Source organism: Gnatocerus cornutus, chromosome 1 (assembly GCF_029298725.1).
Source record: "Gnatocerus cornutus isolate USDA-ARS CGAHR chromosome 1, icGnaCorn1.1, whole genome shotgun sequence".
In the NCBI taxonomy this organism is placed as follows: Eukaryota; Metazoa; Arthropoda; class Insecta; order Coleoptera; family Tenebrionidae; genus Gnatocerus; species Gnatocerus cornutus.
In genome coordinates this window covers 17,250,959-17,269,952 of record NC_142233.1, presented here as the reverse complement: position 1 = coordinate 17,269,952, position 18,994 = coordinate 17,250,959, and the positions used below count along the sequence as shown (strand labels likewise).

Genomic DNA, 18,994 nt, shown 5'->3' with positions numbered 1-18,994 from the left:
AGTCTTCAAACGTTTGAATTTTATTCTTCAAACTATTAAAATTGTGAAACGACCTTTAGGTTCTTCGTCAACTTATTATGAAGATGTTGGTAGCACTGTCAAAAAAGTTTTACTATATTTTGTTTTTTTAATTATTTTACGTTATCAGTTGCTTTTTCGTTGTTTGATTGTTCCTTGATTTCTTAAATTTGCAGGTTCTTTCTCTTGGAATCTTAAGGTTTTTACGTTACGTTAAGAAAATCTAATGAGAACCGTACTTTAGTGTCATTATTTTTGATTATTCAAAACTTCAAAGTTGACTTTTGATGACAAATATAAAGGTCAGTTCACATTAGACGATAATTGTATTTTATTGTTAAAACTATCAGAATTCTATAGAGTTTTGGACAATGTCAAGCGTCAAACGTGAAACGAGCTTTAGATTCCTCACGAAAAATCAACTATGAAGTTTAAAACATCACTCATAATGACGATAAAGGATGGTTCACATTAGTTTATCTTAACGTAGCGTAAAAATTCTATCTAAAATTGTACAGTCGTGACCAAATTATTATTTGATTGAGTGTAAAGCACCCTTTATTTATTTCATTATTATTGCCACTTTTGACAGAATTGCGTGAGTTTCACACGTCAAATTGACTAGACTCAAATTTTCAAAATGTCAAAAAAACGACGTCCATAATAATTTGACAGCGACTGAATGACCAAAGTGTACATTTTTCGGCGTTTGTTTGACAATAATGTCAAAGTCGCAGTACTACCAACATGTAAATAAATGCGAGGCCTTCTAGACTAACGATTTTTTTGCTTTTAAAGAAAATGGTTGGAATTACAATTTCAGTCATAGAATTTAGACAATGTCAACTGTCAAATGTGAAATGACCTCTAGATCCCCATGAAAACTCAACTTTGGAGTATAAAATCAAATGCTCCGTAGTGAATTTACGCCATGATTAAGATTTTGTTTCGTAATTTGGCCATACCGAAAAACAATTGAAAAATGACACCTACAATGACATTTCGCTGTATTTGAATGACACTTCCTACGTAGCTTACACATAACCCCAAAAGCGTTTAAACGTCAATGATCGATTGACAATCAGTGTTACCAAAATTATATTGAAAATCTTGACCTGTCTGATTTTTTAAGTGCTCATCTTGTATAATAACAAATCCAAATTTTATTCTTCGAAATTTTCGAAACTTGACACAGTTGGTAAGCCTGTCGAATTTTATAAAAAAAAAAATAAAAAAAAACGACAGAGCGTGGACTCAAAATTATTGAAATTTTTGGTTTGTCCTTAAAATAAAATTCTATAAAATCTGCAATTTTGGTAATAGAACTTTGAAATGTGACACAGTTAATAAACGTTCTAAAATTAAAAAGATCTCCAAATTTCATCGTTTTGATTTTAAAATTGTCAAAATTATGAAATTTATTAGAAAGCCGCACAAAATTTAGTCCTTCTCTGGTAGCAAAATTTTGTTATTTGCTGTCAAAAACAGTAAAAAACAGAATTGTTCATTAATTTTTATAATACTAGAAATATAAACAATTTTATGCTTTAGAATAAAAAAATTTCTCTTGTTCTACATTTTGTATTTTGCGTTTGGTTGACAGGTGTCATAATTAGAGCGCTGCCGACATGTCACTAAAAAAATTACGTCAAAGCCATAGAAGGCCATAGGAAATCTGACAAAGTGTCATTGCTACCAACCTGTAAATAAAATCAATGCCTATTCAATTAAATTCAATTAAATAGAAAAATCTCCAGAGGTACATTTTTGCTCGTAGATTTTGTTCAATTATTATTTATCTAGTCAGCTGTTTCTGGTGAGCTGACTTGACCTGACGTTACTTAATAATTGTCAAATATTTGACGTTTAAGCGTCAAGTTCGGACACACGTTAGCAAGTTGTCAGCCGCCTTGATAAATAATTCAGTTTAAAAAAATAATAATTTCGACTCCCTCTAAAGAGCCTTTTAGTGTTCCGCCTGCCGTTCCCCCGGAAAATCGTCGAGTGGATTTCGAGAGCCCGGAATATTCAAGAGGAAAATTACGCCTTCGTGTACATCTGTTCACTTTCATCTTGACCACACTCGTCCACCTTCCGCGTACCTTCGATCAAACTCATCTTGTTTACCACAACATGTCTCTAAAATCCTCCGAGTGATAAGATAAAGGCCGACCGGAGCCCCAAATAATTCAGATTTCCACAAAGCGAACATTTGGTTGAGGATAATGATTTGATTTATGAGTGCATTTAAACACTTGTTATGAACAGGCGAATCAAATTAACTTTTCCTTTATGGTGCTTAATATGGGGGTTGATCATTGTGCCACCGCTTAATCCTAGCCACCCTTCTTATTTGTATAGTACTTTGCTCTTTAGGTATTCGACAGTTATACTGAGCTGAATTTTAAGCTGAATTGATTAAATGATGATATGTGGCGAGTGGAAATGGGAGCAGTTGTGGTCGACAAATTTGGGGGAACAATTGAGATTAGTCGAGTCGTAATCCGTCAAATCGAGAAATTTGACAGTTGACAGCGAAACACATTCGTCTTATGGGTGGAAAATTCGACTTTGTTGACCACAATTCGCTTTTTTCAGTGTTTTATTAAAACTGAAACAATTAGTAGATGTTTAACGCCACGTGTTGGGAAAAGAAAAGATTAAAAGTGGTCAGATAAGCCCCCGATGCTTCTACGCCTATGCGTTATGCGTTTTAGGGTTTATAAAGGGTACAAAAGACGATCGCGTACATTCAGTCAATGTAATTCAAGTTGTTTCTTACCGTTTCTGAGAGGAATTTCACTAATTTCACTTGGAACAACTGGAAGACACGCACTAATTAATACACAGCAAATCTCATGTCAAAATTGTCAAATGTCAAATTTTGGGGGTAATGCCAACCTTGTCATCTTAAAATTTCCAAAGTCAATTCGTCAAGATTCCAACTTGAATTAATCAAACAACTGTCAAAGTAGATATTTATAACCTAAAACCGACTGCAAAATTACAGTTTTTAAGAAAAGTGGCATCTAAAGACAACTTCACTTCAGTTGGAACACTTCTGTATGGGCCCGCACTACGAACGAAACCTAACTGTCAAACGTCAAATTTTGGAGAGGCAATGATACCAACCTTGTCATCTTCAAAATGCGAAGTCATGAATCAAAATTCCAGGCTCTAATAAACAAACAGTTCTTAAAGTTTAGATTTTGTTTAAAACTTGATGAAAAAATCGTCTTTTTATTACAGGGACGGGCAAAATAAAGTGCTCTTAAACGACATTGTAGGCCAAAAATCAAACAGTTGAACTACTAATAGGACGTTACTGTAACTACCAATACTAAAGGCGATTTTTCCTGCAGAGAATTTTTGTGGGCGCCAAATTTTAAATGCCAACACCGCACTCTCCTTCCAGTTTACAACCGGCAACGTCGCCGATGATTTTCTGGTGATAAAATGAAATAGGTTAGTTTTTTGATTGACAATTTGATTACACAACGGCCTTTCAGGCGGTGACGAGTCATTTTAGGATTAATTGTTTGTTTTACAATCCACATGCTGTAAAAGAGACGTTTTATTAACGTAAAAACCGCGAAATTTTCAGAAATGTAAGAAATTTGACGTTTGTTTTGTCACCAGATAATCTCCCTAGGCGACGTTGCCAGTTGCCAAGTAAGAGGAGTTTGCGGTGTTGATGGTTATTTAATAAAAAAAAAAGAACTTTAGGGTGGTACGCTATGTTCGTTTTTTCTTTTTCTTACAGTTAGATAAATGTCAAACTTAATAGAGAATAATTCTGCTTTATTTGATTGCAACAAGACGTTTTTAATAGAAAATAAATACGTATTTATTGGTAAACTTGTAATTTGTGATTAACACCTACTTCATACTGTCAAAATTTGATTCATTGTTTTTTTTAAATTAATAATTAAAACAATTATGTGAATTTATACTTTTAAATCTATAAATATTAATGCTTTAATGGGGGGCTCCCACTAATTAATTAAGTAATATTAACACACCGCAAATTTCACGTCTAATTGTCAAATTCTGGGGGACAATGTTGCCAACTTTGTTATCTTAAAATTTCCAGTTTCATTAAAATTCCAACTTTGAATAAAAAAATAATGTCAAAGTGGACGTATTCAACCTAAACTGACTGTAAATGTATTACTGGTTGCATAACCAACCTAAAAAATGAATAATTTTAAAAATCCAAAGAACAGAGAATTTGAAGAAAAAAAAAACAAAATCAAAGCTGAAGAACAGAAAATCACAAGAGCATATAAAGAAAATATATGAAAAAAAAGCCAAGAAGATGAAATGAAGAGAAAATTTAAAGAAATCGCAAAATCTGGGATATAAAGAAACAAATACAGGAAAAATCTGAGAGACAGATAAAATGACAAGTGAGAATTTAAAAAAGAAGAAGAATTGAAAGAAAACAAAGCATCGAGGAGGCTATTGTGCTGTTGACAATTCGAATTCAATGTCGAGTTTGTCACCACAAAGTTACTATTTTCATTACTAATTTATTAACCGTAGTTTTGCAGACATGGAAAATCAGAAGACACCGAGAAAAGAAGACGCAGAAGACGACACGTTTTTGAATCTGCAAGAAAACTACGGAAGTTTTTACAAAACGTTACGTAAACACACAAATAGTTTCTCGTCCGATGAAGACGACAATTTCCAATCTTCACACGAAAAGTTCCAGTCGAAGACAGTCGGTACTGACCTGGGCAGCTACCACCGAAGAGTATTGGAGAATATCAAGTCCACCACTGACGAACTAGAGAAGAAGATAATCAACGTCGAGACTTTATTAAAAGTTTGGTTTTACACTCTCTTGCTGAAGAACTGTTATTATTTTTACTAGAGTCAAAGAAACGAGGAGACCACGGACGTATTTTCACGCCTCTCTTCCGAACACTTGAGACAGAACCAACTACCCCCAAGCTCCGACGATGAACCCACCAAAGACATCCCAACCACCCGCCGCAAGAAACGGAAGAATTTCCTCCGCAAAAACATCAAGGTGAGTTTGTTTCTTGACCACCACCGCATCGATCAAACAGTTGGCAGCCACCGCAATGCCGCTGACTGACGAAGACAAACGTCGCCTTGAAGAACTCCTCAAGACCGAAGAACACACTGAGGAAAAACCCAATCTGATCAACGCATTTCGCCTGTGCGAAGACGCAGAGAACAGAATCGGTGAAATCGACGTGCAGCTGCAGGTGACTGAAATGCGATCCAAACACTATCAAAAACGGAATTTCAGAGTTTCGCCGAGGAGACCCAGCAGGCGAGCGGTGATCTGGTCGACAGCTTCTGGAAAAGCCTCATTTTGGAGCAGATGATGACGGAGATTGACAAGAAGTTGGCCGCTTTGAAGGAGCAAGACGAGGCGGAAAGAAACGAGCAAGTTGGGGAAAATTGAGATCATGGTTTTATTATAAATAAATGTATTTCGCCGCTGACTTCATGAGTAGTTCAGATGAAGAATATTTGCGGGCAGATGGTCTCTGACTATGAAGCGCTTGTCTTCTGCGTTTAGGATGCTTTTGGGGAATCCGTGCCAGTATATCACCAGGCCAGGACCGAATCTACAAAAGAGGAATTAGAAATTTTTCACGGTCTATTTAACCACAATCTTAACGAAATTTAAATTTATTATTGTCTAATGTAGTAAGTCGATTTTGACAGATTTTTATGTTACGTAACCACGGCGACACAACGTAACCATAGCAATGTACAACGTAACCATGGCAACGTACAACGTAACCATGACAACGTACATCATCATGGCAACGTGCAACGTAACCATGACAACGTACAACATCACCATGGCAACGTGCAACGTAACCATGACAACATACAACGTAACCATGGCAACATCAAATTTTGAGCATTACCTATTCCAATAACTCAGATACTGATTCTTGGTGTACTCTCTGTGCGCCTCCTCGTCCCCAAACAGAGCTTTGCTTTCAATCCAGTTGATGACGAAGCCTTCGACAGCCACGGGGACGTCCAATTTGACGTCTGGCGTCTTGTCGTAGCCGTATTTACGCAAATGTTCTTCGTCTCTGAACGCTAAGTTTAACTTCTTGACTTCGTTGTGCAGTTTGATTTCGTATTCTTGGCCGATTGAACTGGAAATAATGACGGGATTTGGGGGCCCTCGGTTTTGAGCAACTTACTGTTTCATTGTCTCGGACAGGGGGCTGTACAAGTTGTCGTAGATTGTGCACTGAAATTAAGGAGATGTGAGAATTTACTGGGTTTAACGCCACTTACTAAGAAGACTTCATACGCCAAATCTTTATCGTGGATTAAATTCGTGTCTCTTAAGTAAATGTTGGTTTGTGAGGTCTTCCCAGTTTCCTCCAAATGTTTCGATAGAATTAACTTGGCAATTAGACAGGGGCAAATATCGAACTTTTCGGAGATTCGCAGCAGAATTCCGGACTCTTCTCCATTGTGTATTGCCTGTTGGTACAACTGCCAGTACTTGTTAATGTTGGCTTGGCTCTTAATATGATTGACTCTCATCCGTTTCTGATATTCCAGGGACAAAATGCTGTACAAAGTGTCATAATTTATCCTAAAACAGACCGAATTGGTAAAATGGGGGCTGCAGTAGTAACTTACACGGGGAATTTCTGCTGCAACTGAGACAGACAATTAATGGCGAGGCCTCTGTGCTTCCGAATCACACTCACGATGCTGAAGTACGTCTTCATGTCCATTTTTGCGTTTTTCTGTTTTGATTTTTGGTTATGTTCAAATTTGACAGATATGACAACAGAAATGTCAATTTTTGGCAATGACACAAACGTCATTTTTGACAGTCGCGCGAAATTCAAATCAAAGGAGAGGGGGGAGCGAATGATGAAATCGACGAATATAAAAATTAATATTCATAAATAGGTACTACAAAAACAGCTAAATGTGGGCATAAAAACAATAATAACTAAAGAAAAAAATGTACAATCAAGATCTGGTATACAGCACTAATTTACAAAATGCGTGTGTGTATCATATAATACTATTTCGTGCGAATCTTCTTCTTTGGACGCGACTCGTAATCCAACTCTTCGGGGAGTTCAAGTCCCAGTTCCCGACATTTCTTCTGAAAGTGCCTCAACAATTCAACTCCACACCTAGAAAAAACGTGGTACTCAACACTTAACCCTTTAACTGTTGTAAACGTATATGTAGGTACGTTTTACCATTTTTCTCAGAAAATGCACATAATAAGAATTTGAAATTTTGGGGGCAAAAGTAAGCGGATAAGACGAATTGAATAAATAGATTCACATTGACGTGACACTTCCGGTTATGCTTAAATAAGCAAGTTGACTACTACTTCCGGCATAAATGGAAGTGTCACAAATATGTAAATATGTCATTCGATTTGTCTTATTCGCTTATTTTTTCCTATTTCAAAATCACCCTGTTTATAACAGTTGAATGTTGAAAACAAACGACGACTCACTTGTAGACATCGTCGTCGGTGTGGTTGTACGTGTTGCAATTCTGGAACACCAAAAGCGCGTCCGACATGAATTGGGCGTCTTCATGGTACTCGCCCATGTTCAACTTGTACTTGATCGTCCCGAAATCCATCGGTTTCGTTATAACGTCGTAATAGTCAGGTACTTCAGTCTTCTGAACTGGTCGCAAGAACGGCCACGCATTGCTGTCCTTCATCACCTCCGACAGCACCGCGTGCAAGGCCGAGTTGTGCAAGGGGAGGTCGGAGCGGTTGTCGTCCCTCCGACTCGACCGCTTGCTGATGACCTCGTCTTCGCTCGAGTCTAAAAACAAAGAGAATGTTAAGAGGAGTTTTTCACACGTTTCTCTAATGAGAGATTCCATGTAAATTGACGGGTAAATTATTTCTTTATTAAGAGGGGTCGCAGTCTAGCCCCCTCTGCAGATTTCGATGTTAAGAGGAGTTTTTCACACGTTTCTCTTATGAGAGATTCCATGTAAATTGACGGGTAAATTATTTCTTTATTAAGAGGGGTCGCAGTCTAGCCCCCTCTGCAGATTTCGGTTTTGACAGTAATCTGCCACAAAAATGACCAGGCCAGTGTTTGGGTCTAAAAACAAACATTTTTGGCCGATCGATGGTGGCGCCATCTATCTATAGTTTTGCATATTACATCAAGATACCGCATTACCCCCAATTTTATAATTATTTGGGTAAAATCAAATCGACAAACTGCTGTAAAGTGCAACAAAAACGTGTTGAGTTATTGAAAATGAACATGTCTAGTCTATAGTTCGTACAGTGAGAGTTTGAATGACAGAAAAGTCACTAAATCTACGCAATAAAAAGTGTAAATAACCCCAGTCACTGACAACCCTGTCAACCCATTTCGCGTAGGAATTTAGTGTTTTTAGTGTGTTTTGTAGCATAATTTGCTGCCAACCTACAGTATGTCCCCGGATTGAGTTCACAAGAGGGAAAAAAAGTTTATTTTTCATTCTACAAAAAAATGACAAAGGAATAACATTTTTTGCTTATTTCAAAACAGATAAATCTGCAATTAAAGTTTCAAAATTATTAGTTTGTACTCCTAAAATTAAATTTTTTATTATTTTTCTTTTTTAAATTTTGTAATCGTGTTTAAATAATAGCTGGCTGTGGATTTGCAATATCAAATAGTGCGTTAAAGATTAAATTTACCCAATAATGTGTAAGTATTAAAAAAAAGGAAAAAAAATGCAATTGTATCCTTAACAAATAAACAGATCACGCGCTTATTACCCCGACTGTCTTAATTAACAATTAGATGGATCATGTACTTATTATCCCGACTGTCTTAATTAACAATTAGACAGATCATATACTTATTTCCCCGACTGTTTTAATTAACAAATAGACGGATCATGTACTTATTATCCCGACTGTTTTAATTAACAATTAGACAGATCATATACTTATTTCCCCGACTGTCTTAATTAACAATTAGACGTATCATGTACTTATTATTCCGACTGTCTTTATTAACAATTAGACAGATCATATACTTATTTCCCCGACTGTCTTAATTAACAAATAGACCGATCAAGTACTTATTACCCCGACTGTCTTAATTAACAAACAGACAGATCATGCGCTTATTACCCCGACTCTCTTAAAAAAAAATCAAGACAGGCTAGTTTTTATTTATTAAATTTTGTAATCGTGTTTAAATAATAGCTGGCTGTGGATTTGCAGTATCAAATAGTGCGTTAAAGATAAAAGGAAAATTTACCCAATAATGTGTAAGTATTAAAAAAATGGAAAAAAAAATGCAATTGCAACCTTAATAATAATTGAGAAAATTCGAAACAGTCTTAAAGAATTACGAGTTCGAATTGAACTAAGTGCTAAAATAGGTAATAGGTCAATCAAATAGTGGAAATTGGTTTCATTCCTTTGACATTTTTTGCAAAATTAAAAATAAAAAAGTTCTTCGTTATTTTTTGTTTTTTTCGATTTTAAGAACACAGCTTGATAACATTAAAGTTTTAATTAAAGATTTATTTATTTTACATTAAGCAAAAATTATTATTCCTTTGTCATTTTTTTGTAAAATGAAAAATAACGTTTTTTTCCCTCTTGTGAACTCAATCCGGGGACATACTGTATATGTCAACTGTCGAAATCTCCCAATCTCTCACCGGATTTACTATAGCAGTGCTGCTGCAACAACATCAAAAAGTACATCAAACCTAATTCATACAAATTGTAAAGCTACACATGCCGAAACTGCTAATGTAAATAAAGAAAATATGAACTTTTCTGAAGGATTCATAAACATTTACAATTATTCAGTTGTTATAAATGATTAAATCAATAAACCATAAATAAAAATTAATTAATGTCGCCTAAAAAATCTTCTGTGTATCACGACCAAAAAGTGCCATTTCGCTATCGCCTCGGCCATTAAAAAAAGGCTCGGCCAAAAAAGAAACACTTTTAGGCCTTGGTACACAAATAACTATTACCTCATCATTACATTATTTTGAGTATTTTAGTTTTTGTTGCCTTCTTTTGTTTTGTTGCTATGGTAACCAACTTTGTTTTATTAAATGGTAACCATACTTTTTTTCACATTTTGAAATAAGCATGTTTTTCTTTATTCAGACCTAAAATTTTATAATTTTTGACAAAACAAGTGGTCAAAAATAAATATCGATTAGGCCATTGTCTAGCGGTTAATGGAGCTCAATTTGAACATTGTTACTTTTTTGATACAATTTATATTTTATTTATATAATTTTAGTTGTGAATTTTTTAGCGTTTTGACCACCGGGTCGTAATAAACATTCTTTTCTTTGATTATTTTTTGTCAAAAATTGCAAAATTTTGGGTCTGAATGAAAAAAAATATGCTTATTTCATAATAAGAGAAAAAATGCATGGTTGCTATTTGAAAAAACAGAGTTGGTTACCATATCAACCAAACAAAAGAAGGTGGCAACAAACTAAAAAATTCGAAACAAGCATAATAATACGACAAACAATTTTCATTTAATTTTTTTTCTTCATTTTCAAGTTTGTGTTGCAAAGTTCTAGTCCAATTATTACCTCATTTATAAAAAAAATAAAAATTGCCAAAAATTGTCTAAAAAAAATAAAAATATCTGGTTAAAAACACTATAGGGGATTACCAAAATTGCAAAATTGTAAATTGGTAGAAAAATAGTTGTTATTTTAACAAAAATTATTTATTGTAAGTCTCTTTTCGTAGTTTTTTCTTTTTGGCTCACATTTGCTTTCTGCAAGTTGGTGAAGTTAATAGAGGAGTTTAAAGTAATAATTCTTCTAAACCTGAACTTTTCGGCCGATAGATAACTGAGATACGAAAAATATTTGATAATTTTTCAAAAGTTTAAGTATCTTTGTTGAGCAAAAATTGTGAAATCTGTCTCGCTTGTTCAATAATCTTGTAATTTGACAGATCTGCGGAGATAGTTTAAGATAGTAATCTCCGCAAATTTCGATGTTCTAGTCCAATTTTTACTCTATTTGTAAAAATAAATTACAAAATTTTCAAAATTTTTAGTTCCTTTAAAAAATGAAAGTTTCTAATATTCGTCTCGTTTTATCAATATTTCTACAATTTGGTGTACTTATCATAGAAGTTAAGAGTAATTAAGTCTCAATGTTCTCGTGCTATAAATAACTGAGTTACAAAAAAATTTAAAATTCTCCAAAATTTTGAGTTTCTTTGAAGATAAAAATTTGGAAAATCTGTTCCGCTCATTTAATAATTTCGCAATTTGGCAGATCTAGGATGAAACTTCAAAGTAATAATTTTCACAAATTTCGAAGTTCTGGATCAATTATTACCTCATTTATAAAGATAATTTTCAAAATTTTTAAAAAATTTGGTTCCATACAAAATATTTTTTTAAATTTGTCCCGTTTTATAAATAATTCTACAATTTGGTGTACTCAATAGATAGAGAAGCTAAAAGTAGTAAGTAGTAAGTAGTAAAAAAATTTCCAAACTTTTGACTTTTTTTGAAGATAAAAATTTGTAAAATCTGTCTCGCTCAATTAAAAGCTTTCTAACTTGGCAGATCTACAATGGAAGATTATGTTGGTGATTTCAAAAAATTTCAAAGTTCTAGTTTAATTATAACCTCATTTATAAAAAAAATTAAAATTGCCAAAAAAATTTGTCCAAAAAAAAATAAAAATATCTGGTTCAAAACACTTTTCCTAGTTTTTTCTTTTTGGCTTAGAATAACACATTTGCTTTCTGCTTCTTTCCTCCTCTCCTTTGTCCTCTTCGCCTCTTAAAAATGAAATGAATTTTTTTTTGACATTTGATGGTGATGACAGTTGCAAGTGAAAGTTATTTTGCAGGTTTTGCTCGTAATTTTTGACAATTAAAGACAACTTGTAGGTTATTTTTCCTACCGAGAATTTGAAAGGGATAAGTTAGATATCTGAAATGGAAAGATGGCAATTTTGATTAATAGATGGCGCCACATCCAAATGTCAAATTTATTAGTAACTAAAAAAATTTAATTATGCAAAAATAAAAAAAAAAGGGTGCGACCGCTCTTAACGAAAGAAGCAAAAGGGTGAAGATGGCGCGCGAGCGATGAACGAACGAAAATGGTGCGTGGTTAGCAAAGCCGGAAACCCACCAGAATCAGACAGCTCCCGAAGACTCTTTGCAAAGTCGTGGATCTTAAACAAGGCTTGTGCAGCACAGCGGCGCTGGCCGTTCATTTTCGCAGTGCGCTGTACTACCGCACCATAGCTCGGGTCTGCACGGTGGCACAAAATTAACACCCGCCAGCCAGAAACAGTCACAACTCACCTAGTCGTCGCTTTCTATCACTATGTTTCTTACAAGACATACAGAACCAGGGGCCTCGGGGGGCGCGTCTTAAGGGCGGCTCGACGCATTCTATGTGGTAGCTGAGGGAGCACGTGTCGCAGGTTAACAGCTCGCCGCCGGAGCCGCACGTCTTGCAGACATCGCCGTTCGACCTAAACTAACAGTTTCACCAGAGGATATGAAGAGGGGAAGACTCACAATAAGTCGTGCTCGTCGTCCTCCTCCTCCTCCTCGACCTCCTCCATGAGGGATTCCTCCTCTTCCTCGATCTCTTCGTCGCGGAAGATGGGGCGCTTCTTCGGGACGACCTTCACCTCCTCGGCGAGCTCGGGTTTGGTCTTCCGGCACTTGTCGCAGTACCAGTCACCTGGAGGAACGCTCTGCAACACCAAAACTGAAGATTCCTCATTGGAAAAAAAACTTCTTCTTACTGTTAACTTGGGCTTCAAGCAGTACAGATGGTGCCCCCCGTTGCACTCATCACACAGCAACATGTTCTCGGAGTCGCTCAACCTCTTGCAAATCCTACAATTGATCCTCTTCAGCGACTTCCTCAACAGAATGCAAGAATCCAAAGTGCTGTAATGCAAGAAGATCTGACTAAAACTGGTGGCGGCCAACAGCGAGCGCGTCCAGAAATACAACACGTCCTGTTTCTTCCTCCCAGCGGACCGCGAGGTCTCCACGTGCCCCAGAGGCTTCTTCAAGAACTTCGAATCGACCGACTGCCCCACTTGCGCGAGTGCCACCGCCAAACTCCTCACGACCTCATCGTTGTTGTTGTCGACGTCCGAAGGCGCGAGGAAGTGCCCCGGGTCCTGGTAGGGCTGATCCTGCGCCGCGTTCTCAAAGAACGCCTCTTTCCGCACGAAACTCTTCTCCAGCTCGGCGTAGTTCCCGTTCTGAAGACACTCCCTCCAGCGGTCTCTGTCGTTGACGCACAACTTCCCCACGTTCCCGAAGTACAACTTCTCCTCCAGCTCCAGGATGTTCTCGACGAGGACGCTTTCGAAGATCTCCGGCGGAGTCATATCGTTCGAGTACCCCATGTTGGCGTCCTCGTACCTCTGCTTTAAACTCTTCATTTTCTGCTCCTCGTTCCTAGGTAAGTCCGGGTTTAACAGAGACCCCGGCGTCCTCGCAACCAACGCTTCAATGTCCCCCGCGTGGGTCCTCAAGTTCTTCAGAAGCACGTTTTCGCGGATTCCGCGCTTGTTCAACGATTCGGTCAATTGCGAGAGACTCTCGCGGTCGGGGAAAAAGCACCACTTTGTTCTTTCGTTGGAGGAATGCACAACACACGACGTCGGGTCCGAGGAGCACATCATCCTCTCGTTACCGAGCTTCTGGAGGCCGTTCAAACCCCCGTTGAGCTTCTTGGGGCTCTTCGACGGACTGTTCTCCTTGTCGCTGGAGTTGGGGTCTTGCATCATCGTCTTGAGATGCGCGAGGACCTCGGTGCGGTTCGCGTTGACCAGATGCGGCATCTGCTCGACGATGCTGCTAAGACACGCGCCGGGGTTCTCCTCCTCGCAGTCCACGAAGAAGCCGGGGATGGACTCCAGTTTGAGGTAGCGGCGGAAAGCCCGGTCCTGCCTAAAAATGGTAAGTGGTAACAAAGAAACGTCTTCAGAAGTTGAGTTTTACCCCATCACCACCTCCTTCTCGTAGAAGACCTTGCGCAGCTCCTCCAGCTTGCGTTCGTTGGCCGCCTTTTTCTTCTCCGCCTGCGCCTCCAGCGCCTCCAACTCGCCCACCGCCTTGGGGTCCGTCTTGGTCAACTTCTTCAGTTTAAAACGCGCGGTGAGGAATTCCTGTTCCCTCCGCCTCTCCGCCGTCAGCGTCATCTTGTAGTCCAACTTCGCCTGCTTCATCTGTTCCATGCGCTCCTCGACGATGTCCCTCACATCCGCGTACGTTAAAATCTGATCGATCAGACACGACAGAATCTTCAGTTTGTCTCCAATCGGCAACTCCACCACGTTATGCGTCTGCAGACTCCTCAAGATATGGGGACTGTGGAGTTTAAAGTACAACCCTGGATCGTCTTCGCTCGTGTAGCCCCCACGCTGGGCGTAGCGCCACTTGGCGCCACTATAAGCCACCACAGCGCCCGACTCCAGGAGATGCAACCTCAGGAGCTCCGACGTCGTCAGCGAGTACATCGGTAGATCAGTGAGGGCGATGCCTTGGTACGTTTTGCACCAACTGGAGGCGATGGTGGCCTGGCGCGTCGCTTCGCGGAAGTTCATGTTGTCGCCGTCTTCTTCGAGCTTGGAGGGTTTGTGCAACTCCATCTTGCACTGGGTGTTCTCTTGGTCTTGGAGGTAGAAGAGCGCCCCCAGGAGCATTTGAAACAAGTCGATGAGTGGACCCGCCACCTACAAACCCCATTAATCGAGCGTTGGAGTCGCGGCGACACTCACCTCGTTCTTCGTCAACGCGCGCTCCATCACCTCCACGGTGAGTCCACCGGGGAAATAACTCCGCGTCCTCAGGAGCTTGGAGAACGAGTTGGCAAACTCCATCACCATGAAGACGTCGCCGACGTACTCGTCGGGGACTTTGAGCTTCACTGGGGTTCCTTCGCCGAGCACCTGGAGGACAAAACTAAGAAGTGTCCACCTCGGAGGCGATACGTACTTGTTGATCGACCAGCTCCAAGTCCTCTTTCGGTTTGTTCCAGTTCTTCAACATCCCCGCCAACATCAGATTCTGCTCCTTCTTCTTCTGCTTCATCTGCAACTTCTTCTCCTTGTTCTGCTGCTCCTGCAGCTTCAACTCCTCCTCTCGCTTCCTCATCTTCTCAAACAACTCCACGTTGTTCGAGCTCTTGTCAAAGTTGGCATTTTTCGTCAAAAACTTGTGCAACGACTCTTGTCGCACTTTTTTTCCGTTGGCGACTTTCTCCAATTTCTTCGACATGTCAAATTCGGGCGCCTGTCCGTTGAAAATCTGGTCGAAACTGATTTTGCTCAAATTGAACGATTCGACTATCGAAGGCTTGATGACGAACACGCCTTGCTCGTTTTGTTCCACGTATTGTTTCAGGAATAATTTGCATTTTTCGCGGGAGAACGAGCCCTTTTTCCGCCGCATTTGACTGGAATCGACGATCATTATTTCGCTGATGTCCTTATCGTCGGCGTCTAAATGTTCGATCTCGTATTTGTAGGACGAGGGGGAGAGCGGGAGGCGGCGTTCGGGAACATTCCTGCAAAAAAAAGTGATTAGAATTGGCCATGGAAGAAAGAAATCACGTCCGTTGTTAATAGCGAGGCAAAGTTTGACGTTTAAAGGAATTATCAGAGACGTACGAAAATTTTTGACATTTGATGAAGATGACAGTTACAAATGAGAGTTATTTTGCAAGATTTACTCCCATTTTTTACACTTGGAAGTTGACAAATTGCAATATTGCGCATTCCCGGTTAAATTTTTTTACAATTAAAACTTTTAGGTTATTTTTCCTGCAGAGAATTTGAAAGGGATAAGGTAGAATCCTGTAATAAAAAGATCTCAATTTTAATTCATAGATGGCGCCACAACCAAATGTCAAATTTATTAGTAATTGCAAAATTTAATTATGAAAAACATAAAAATGCCTGCAAATTTGCACTGAAAACAACAAAAGAAAGTTTATTGCTACAATTTGGGGACAATTTGACAGTTCTTGTTAAACATTTCGCAAGATTTGCAGGAATTTAAACAAAATCGGTATCGTTTAATTCGCTCCGCTGACCAATCACAGAGCCGCATTTTAAATTCGGCGCCTACAAAAATTCTCTGCAAGAAAAATGAGGTCAAGTTGATTTAAAACCTTCTCCAAAACCTTACATATTTGAAAAGAAATTCCAGAGACTGAGTTTTTAAGAAACGGAAATCTCGAATTTGAAATTTTTAGGGAATTCGAACAAACTTTGGCTTTGAAAATCGGAATTATGTTGGCAGTACCGGCTATCGAATTTGAGATGATAAAACTCCATAAAGTAAGTCTCCTACCACAGAGCGATCAATTGAATAAATATTATTTATCTAGTCGACTGGTACTAGTGAACGTGTGTCCGAACTTGACGTTTAAACGTCATATAATCGACAGATGTTGTGAAATGACAGTTATGGAGACATACGTTCACAGAGAAATGGCCAATTAGATAAATAATTCAGTGTACTTATATTAAAATCAACCAATTGGCTGTCTTAGATCAAAAAAGTCGAAATTATTGCCAGCTGGTCAGGACCACCAACCTTCTTGCAGTGAAAAAAATAAAATTTCAATTTTTGACTTTTAAAGATCTAAATAAGTGACGGATCGGAATATTTTATGTCACATTCCATTATTTAACATTTAAATGACCAAAGACATAAGGGAATATCTGTCAAAAAATTCTGTTGACATTTTATGGTAATGACAGTTGGAAGAAAGTATTTTACAAGTTTTGCTCAAATTTTTGACAGTTGAAAGTTTAAATAAGTGACAGATGAAAACATTCGACATATTTAGGAAAGTTTTTAACAATTAAAGATATAAATAAAAGACAAATTAATATATTTTGCAATCAAAACTGAGAATATTTGATACGTCAAGTTTTAATTTTTCACATTTGAAGGTGCAAATTAGTGACAGATCGGAATATTTTTCATTTCAAATTCTATTATTTTTCATTTGAAGGATTGATCAAAGACATACGGGAATATCTGACAAGAAATTCTGTTGACACTTTATGGTAATGACGTAATGACAGTTGGTGAGAACATTTCACAAGTTTTGCTCAAATTTTTGACATTTGAAAGTTTAAATATGTGACAGATCAAAATATTCCGCATATTCAGGAAAGTTTTTGACAATTAAGGATACAAATTAGAATATTTTGCAGTCAAAAATAAAAATATTTGGCACGTCAAGTTTTAATTTTTGACATTTGAAGATGCAAATTAGTGACAGATCGCAATATTTTTCATGTCAAATTCTATTACTTTTCATTTGAAGGATTGATCAAAGACATACAGGAACATCTGACAAGAAATTGCGTTGACATTTTATGATAATGACAGTTGGGTAAGAATATTTTACAAGTTTTGTAATAAGTAATAAGTTTTGTAATAAGTGCCAAATCAGAATATTCCGCATATTCAGAGGAATTTTTGACAATTAAAGATATAATTGAACGACAAATTAGAACATTTTGTAGTCAAAGATAAGAATATTTGGCATGTCATGTTTAATTTTTGACATTTGAAGATGGAAATCAGTGACAGATTGGCAAATTTTGCATGTCAAATGTCATTATTTTACATTTGAAGAGTTGATCAAAATATTCATAAGACTGTTTAATCAAAGGCGTGCCCTCGCCAATCTCGAAATTTCCTTCACCCCATTCAGTCGGTATCTAAAACGAATTGACTCTTGAAGATTAGATAACAATTTTCGCTTTTCGTTAAATTGCACTTTTTGCTTTTGCAACATAACATAACATTTCCATATTAATCACAGGCGACATTGAAATTTTTTAGTCATGTCGTAGCTTACACCACACAATTTTGGGCAACTCAAAAAAACGCTGAATCTTAAAGTGATATTTGACAGACGACAGATCTGCTCCAATGGCGTACCATATGGGGATTCCGGCCAAAAACAAATCCGCTTTACTTGTGTGTAAAAAGACGTTGGCGTGTTTTCTTTACATTCTTTGAGTGTCAATTGACAAAACTGAAAGATTTGGGGGGGGTCGTTTGTTGTCCAAACTAAAAAAACGTGGATAATTGCGACGTGCCCCCAAACCCCCGTCTCTTCCTCCGCCCATGTGTCACGCACATGGCCACCTTGAAAATTGAAATTCGTCGTTGACAACAACGCCAAAGGTTCTTTTAGGTTAATTAAGCGTCTCCTACCCGTTCTGCACCGGTGCGCTGTTCTTCTCCGGCGTCACCACCTGCAGAACATGCGAGTCCTTCCACTTGGAGCCCGTGAACGACGTCTCTATGTTTTCCCCGATGAAGAACCTGTCTTTGGCGAAGGCGAAGACGTCCTCAGCCATGTCCCCAAACGCCGTCCTCTTGGTCTTCGTCGCGAGGAACAGGATGGGAGTCTTGAGCTCGGCCGGAAACTCCTTCAGGCTGTTTTTGGCGTTCTCTTCGCTCTCCAGCGCTTCCGGGTAGGTGAGGTTCGTCTTCCCCGTGAGGCAGCACGTCCAGACCATCGAGTTGCAGAGGAACATCCTCTCCGAGAATTCCCTGCAACGAACATGGCTAAACATAAACATAACCTAAAATGATAGAGTCGCTCCGCGGGAGCGTCTGCATGAGTTTTGAGGTCGATGGCGTAGGTACCATGGACCGTTAGGCGATGGACGAGCTGGGATAGTCGCGGATCGTGGATAAACCCGCCGGACTTACTCGTAATCGCGGAAAATTTCGTTGGTGGCGGCGCAGTAGAAGACTTCCTCGTCGTCGTGGATGTCCCCCGGGATGGGGGCCCTTTCGAACGGCTTTTTCTTGAGCAGAGGCATCGTTTTCGACGATTCACTATTTGGAGGGAAAAGTTCCAAGTGGTTTCGACATGTAATTCCGGTGGTTCGCACGCTTAATTCGACACGATTTATGCACTGGTTT

General features: G+C 38.4%; 2 protein-coding genes across 3 annotated transcripts; both read right to left on the bottom strand.

The window, feature by feature from the left end:
• Nucleotides 1-5,452: 5,452 nt before the first annotated feature.
• LOC148180629 (CDAN1-interacting nuclease 1) lies at nt 5,453-6,875 on the bottom strand. The gene is made up of 5 exons (XM_088031728.1): nt 6,676-6,875; nt 6,322-6,628; nt 6,225-6,274; nt 5,937-6,176; nt 5,453-5,627 (listed from the first exon to the last, which is right to left on the bottom strand). Exons 1-5 carry the CDS (start codon nt 6,864-6,866, stop codon nt 5,504-5,506), a joined length of 912 nt encoding a protein of 303 aa, XP_087887854.1. The 5' UTR covers nt 6,867-6,875; the 3' UTR covers nt 5,453-5,503.
• A 51-nt stretch (nt 6,876-6,926) lies between these two features.
• Acf (ATP-dependent chromatin assembly factor large subunit) lies at nt 6,927-18,891 on the bottom strand. 2 transcript variants are annotated; one of them, XM_088031709.1, is made up of 11 exons: nt 18,779-18,891; nt 18,275-18,616; nt 15,026-15,596; nt 14,809-14,979; nt 14,030-14,763; nt 12,814-13,978; nt 12,581-12,762; nt 12,362-12,534; nt 12,186-12,308; nt 7,523-7,844; nt 6,927-7,187 (listed from the first exon to the last, which is right to left on the bottom strand). In XM_088031709.1, the coding sequence occupies exons 1-11, from the start codon at nt 18,889-18,891 to the stop codon at nt 7,073-7,075; spliced, it is 4,011 nt and encodes a 1,336-aa protein (XP_087887835.1). In that variant the 3' UTR covers nt 6,927-7,072. The 2 variants fall into 2 exon arrangements, with proteins under 2 accessions (XP_087887835.1, XP_087887843.1); XM_088031717.1 differs by lacking the exon at nt 12,186-12,308.
• Between the last annotated feature and the right edge of the window lie 103 nt (nt 18,892-18,994).

Bases quoted from the DNA above. Each gene is read 5' to 3' on its own strand.
- LOC148180629 (XM_088031728.1), bottom strand. From the start codon at position 6,866: ATGACGTTTGTGTCATTGCCAAAAATTGACATTTCTGTTGTCATATCT. The intron at 6,629-6,675 runs GTAAGTTACTAC...GGTCTGTTTTAG, and splicing joins TTGCAGCAGAAATTCCCCGT to GATAAATTATGACACTTTGT. The intron at 6,177-6,224 runs GTAAGTTGCTCA...CATTATTTCCAG, and splicing joins CTGTCCGAGACAATGAAACA to TTCAATCGGCCAAGAATACG.
- Acf (XM_088031709.1), bottom strand. From the start codon at position 18,891: ATGCCTCTGCTCAAGAAAAAGCCGTTCGAAAGGGCCCCCATCCCGGGG. The intron at 14,764-14,808 runs GTGAGTGTCGCC...TGGGGTTTGTAG, and splicing joins GCGCGTTGACGAAGAACGAG to GTGGCGGGTCCACTCATCGA. The intron at 12,535-12,580 runs GTGAGTCTTCCC...CTGTTAGTTTAG, and splicing joins GACGACGAGCACGACTTATT to GTCGAACGGCGATGTCTGCA.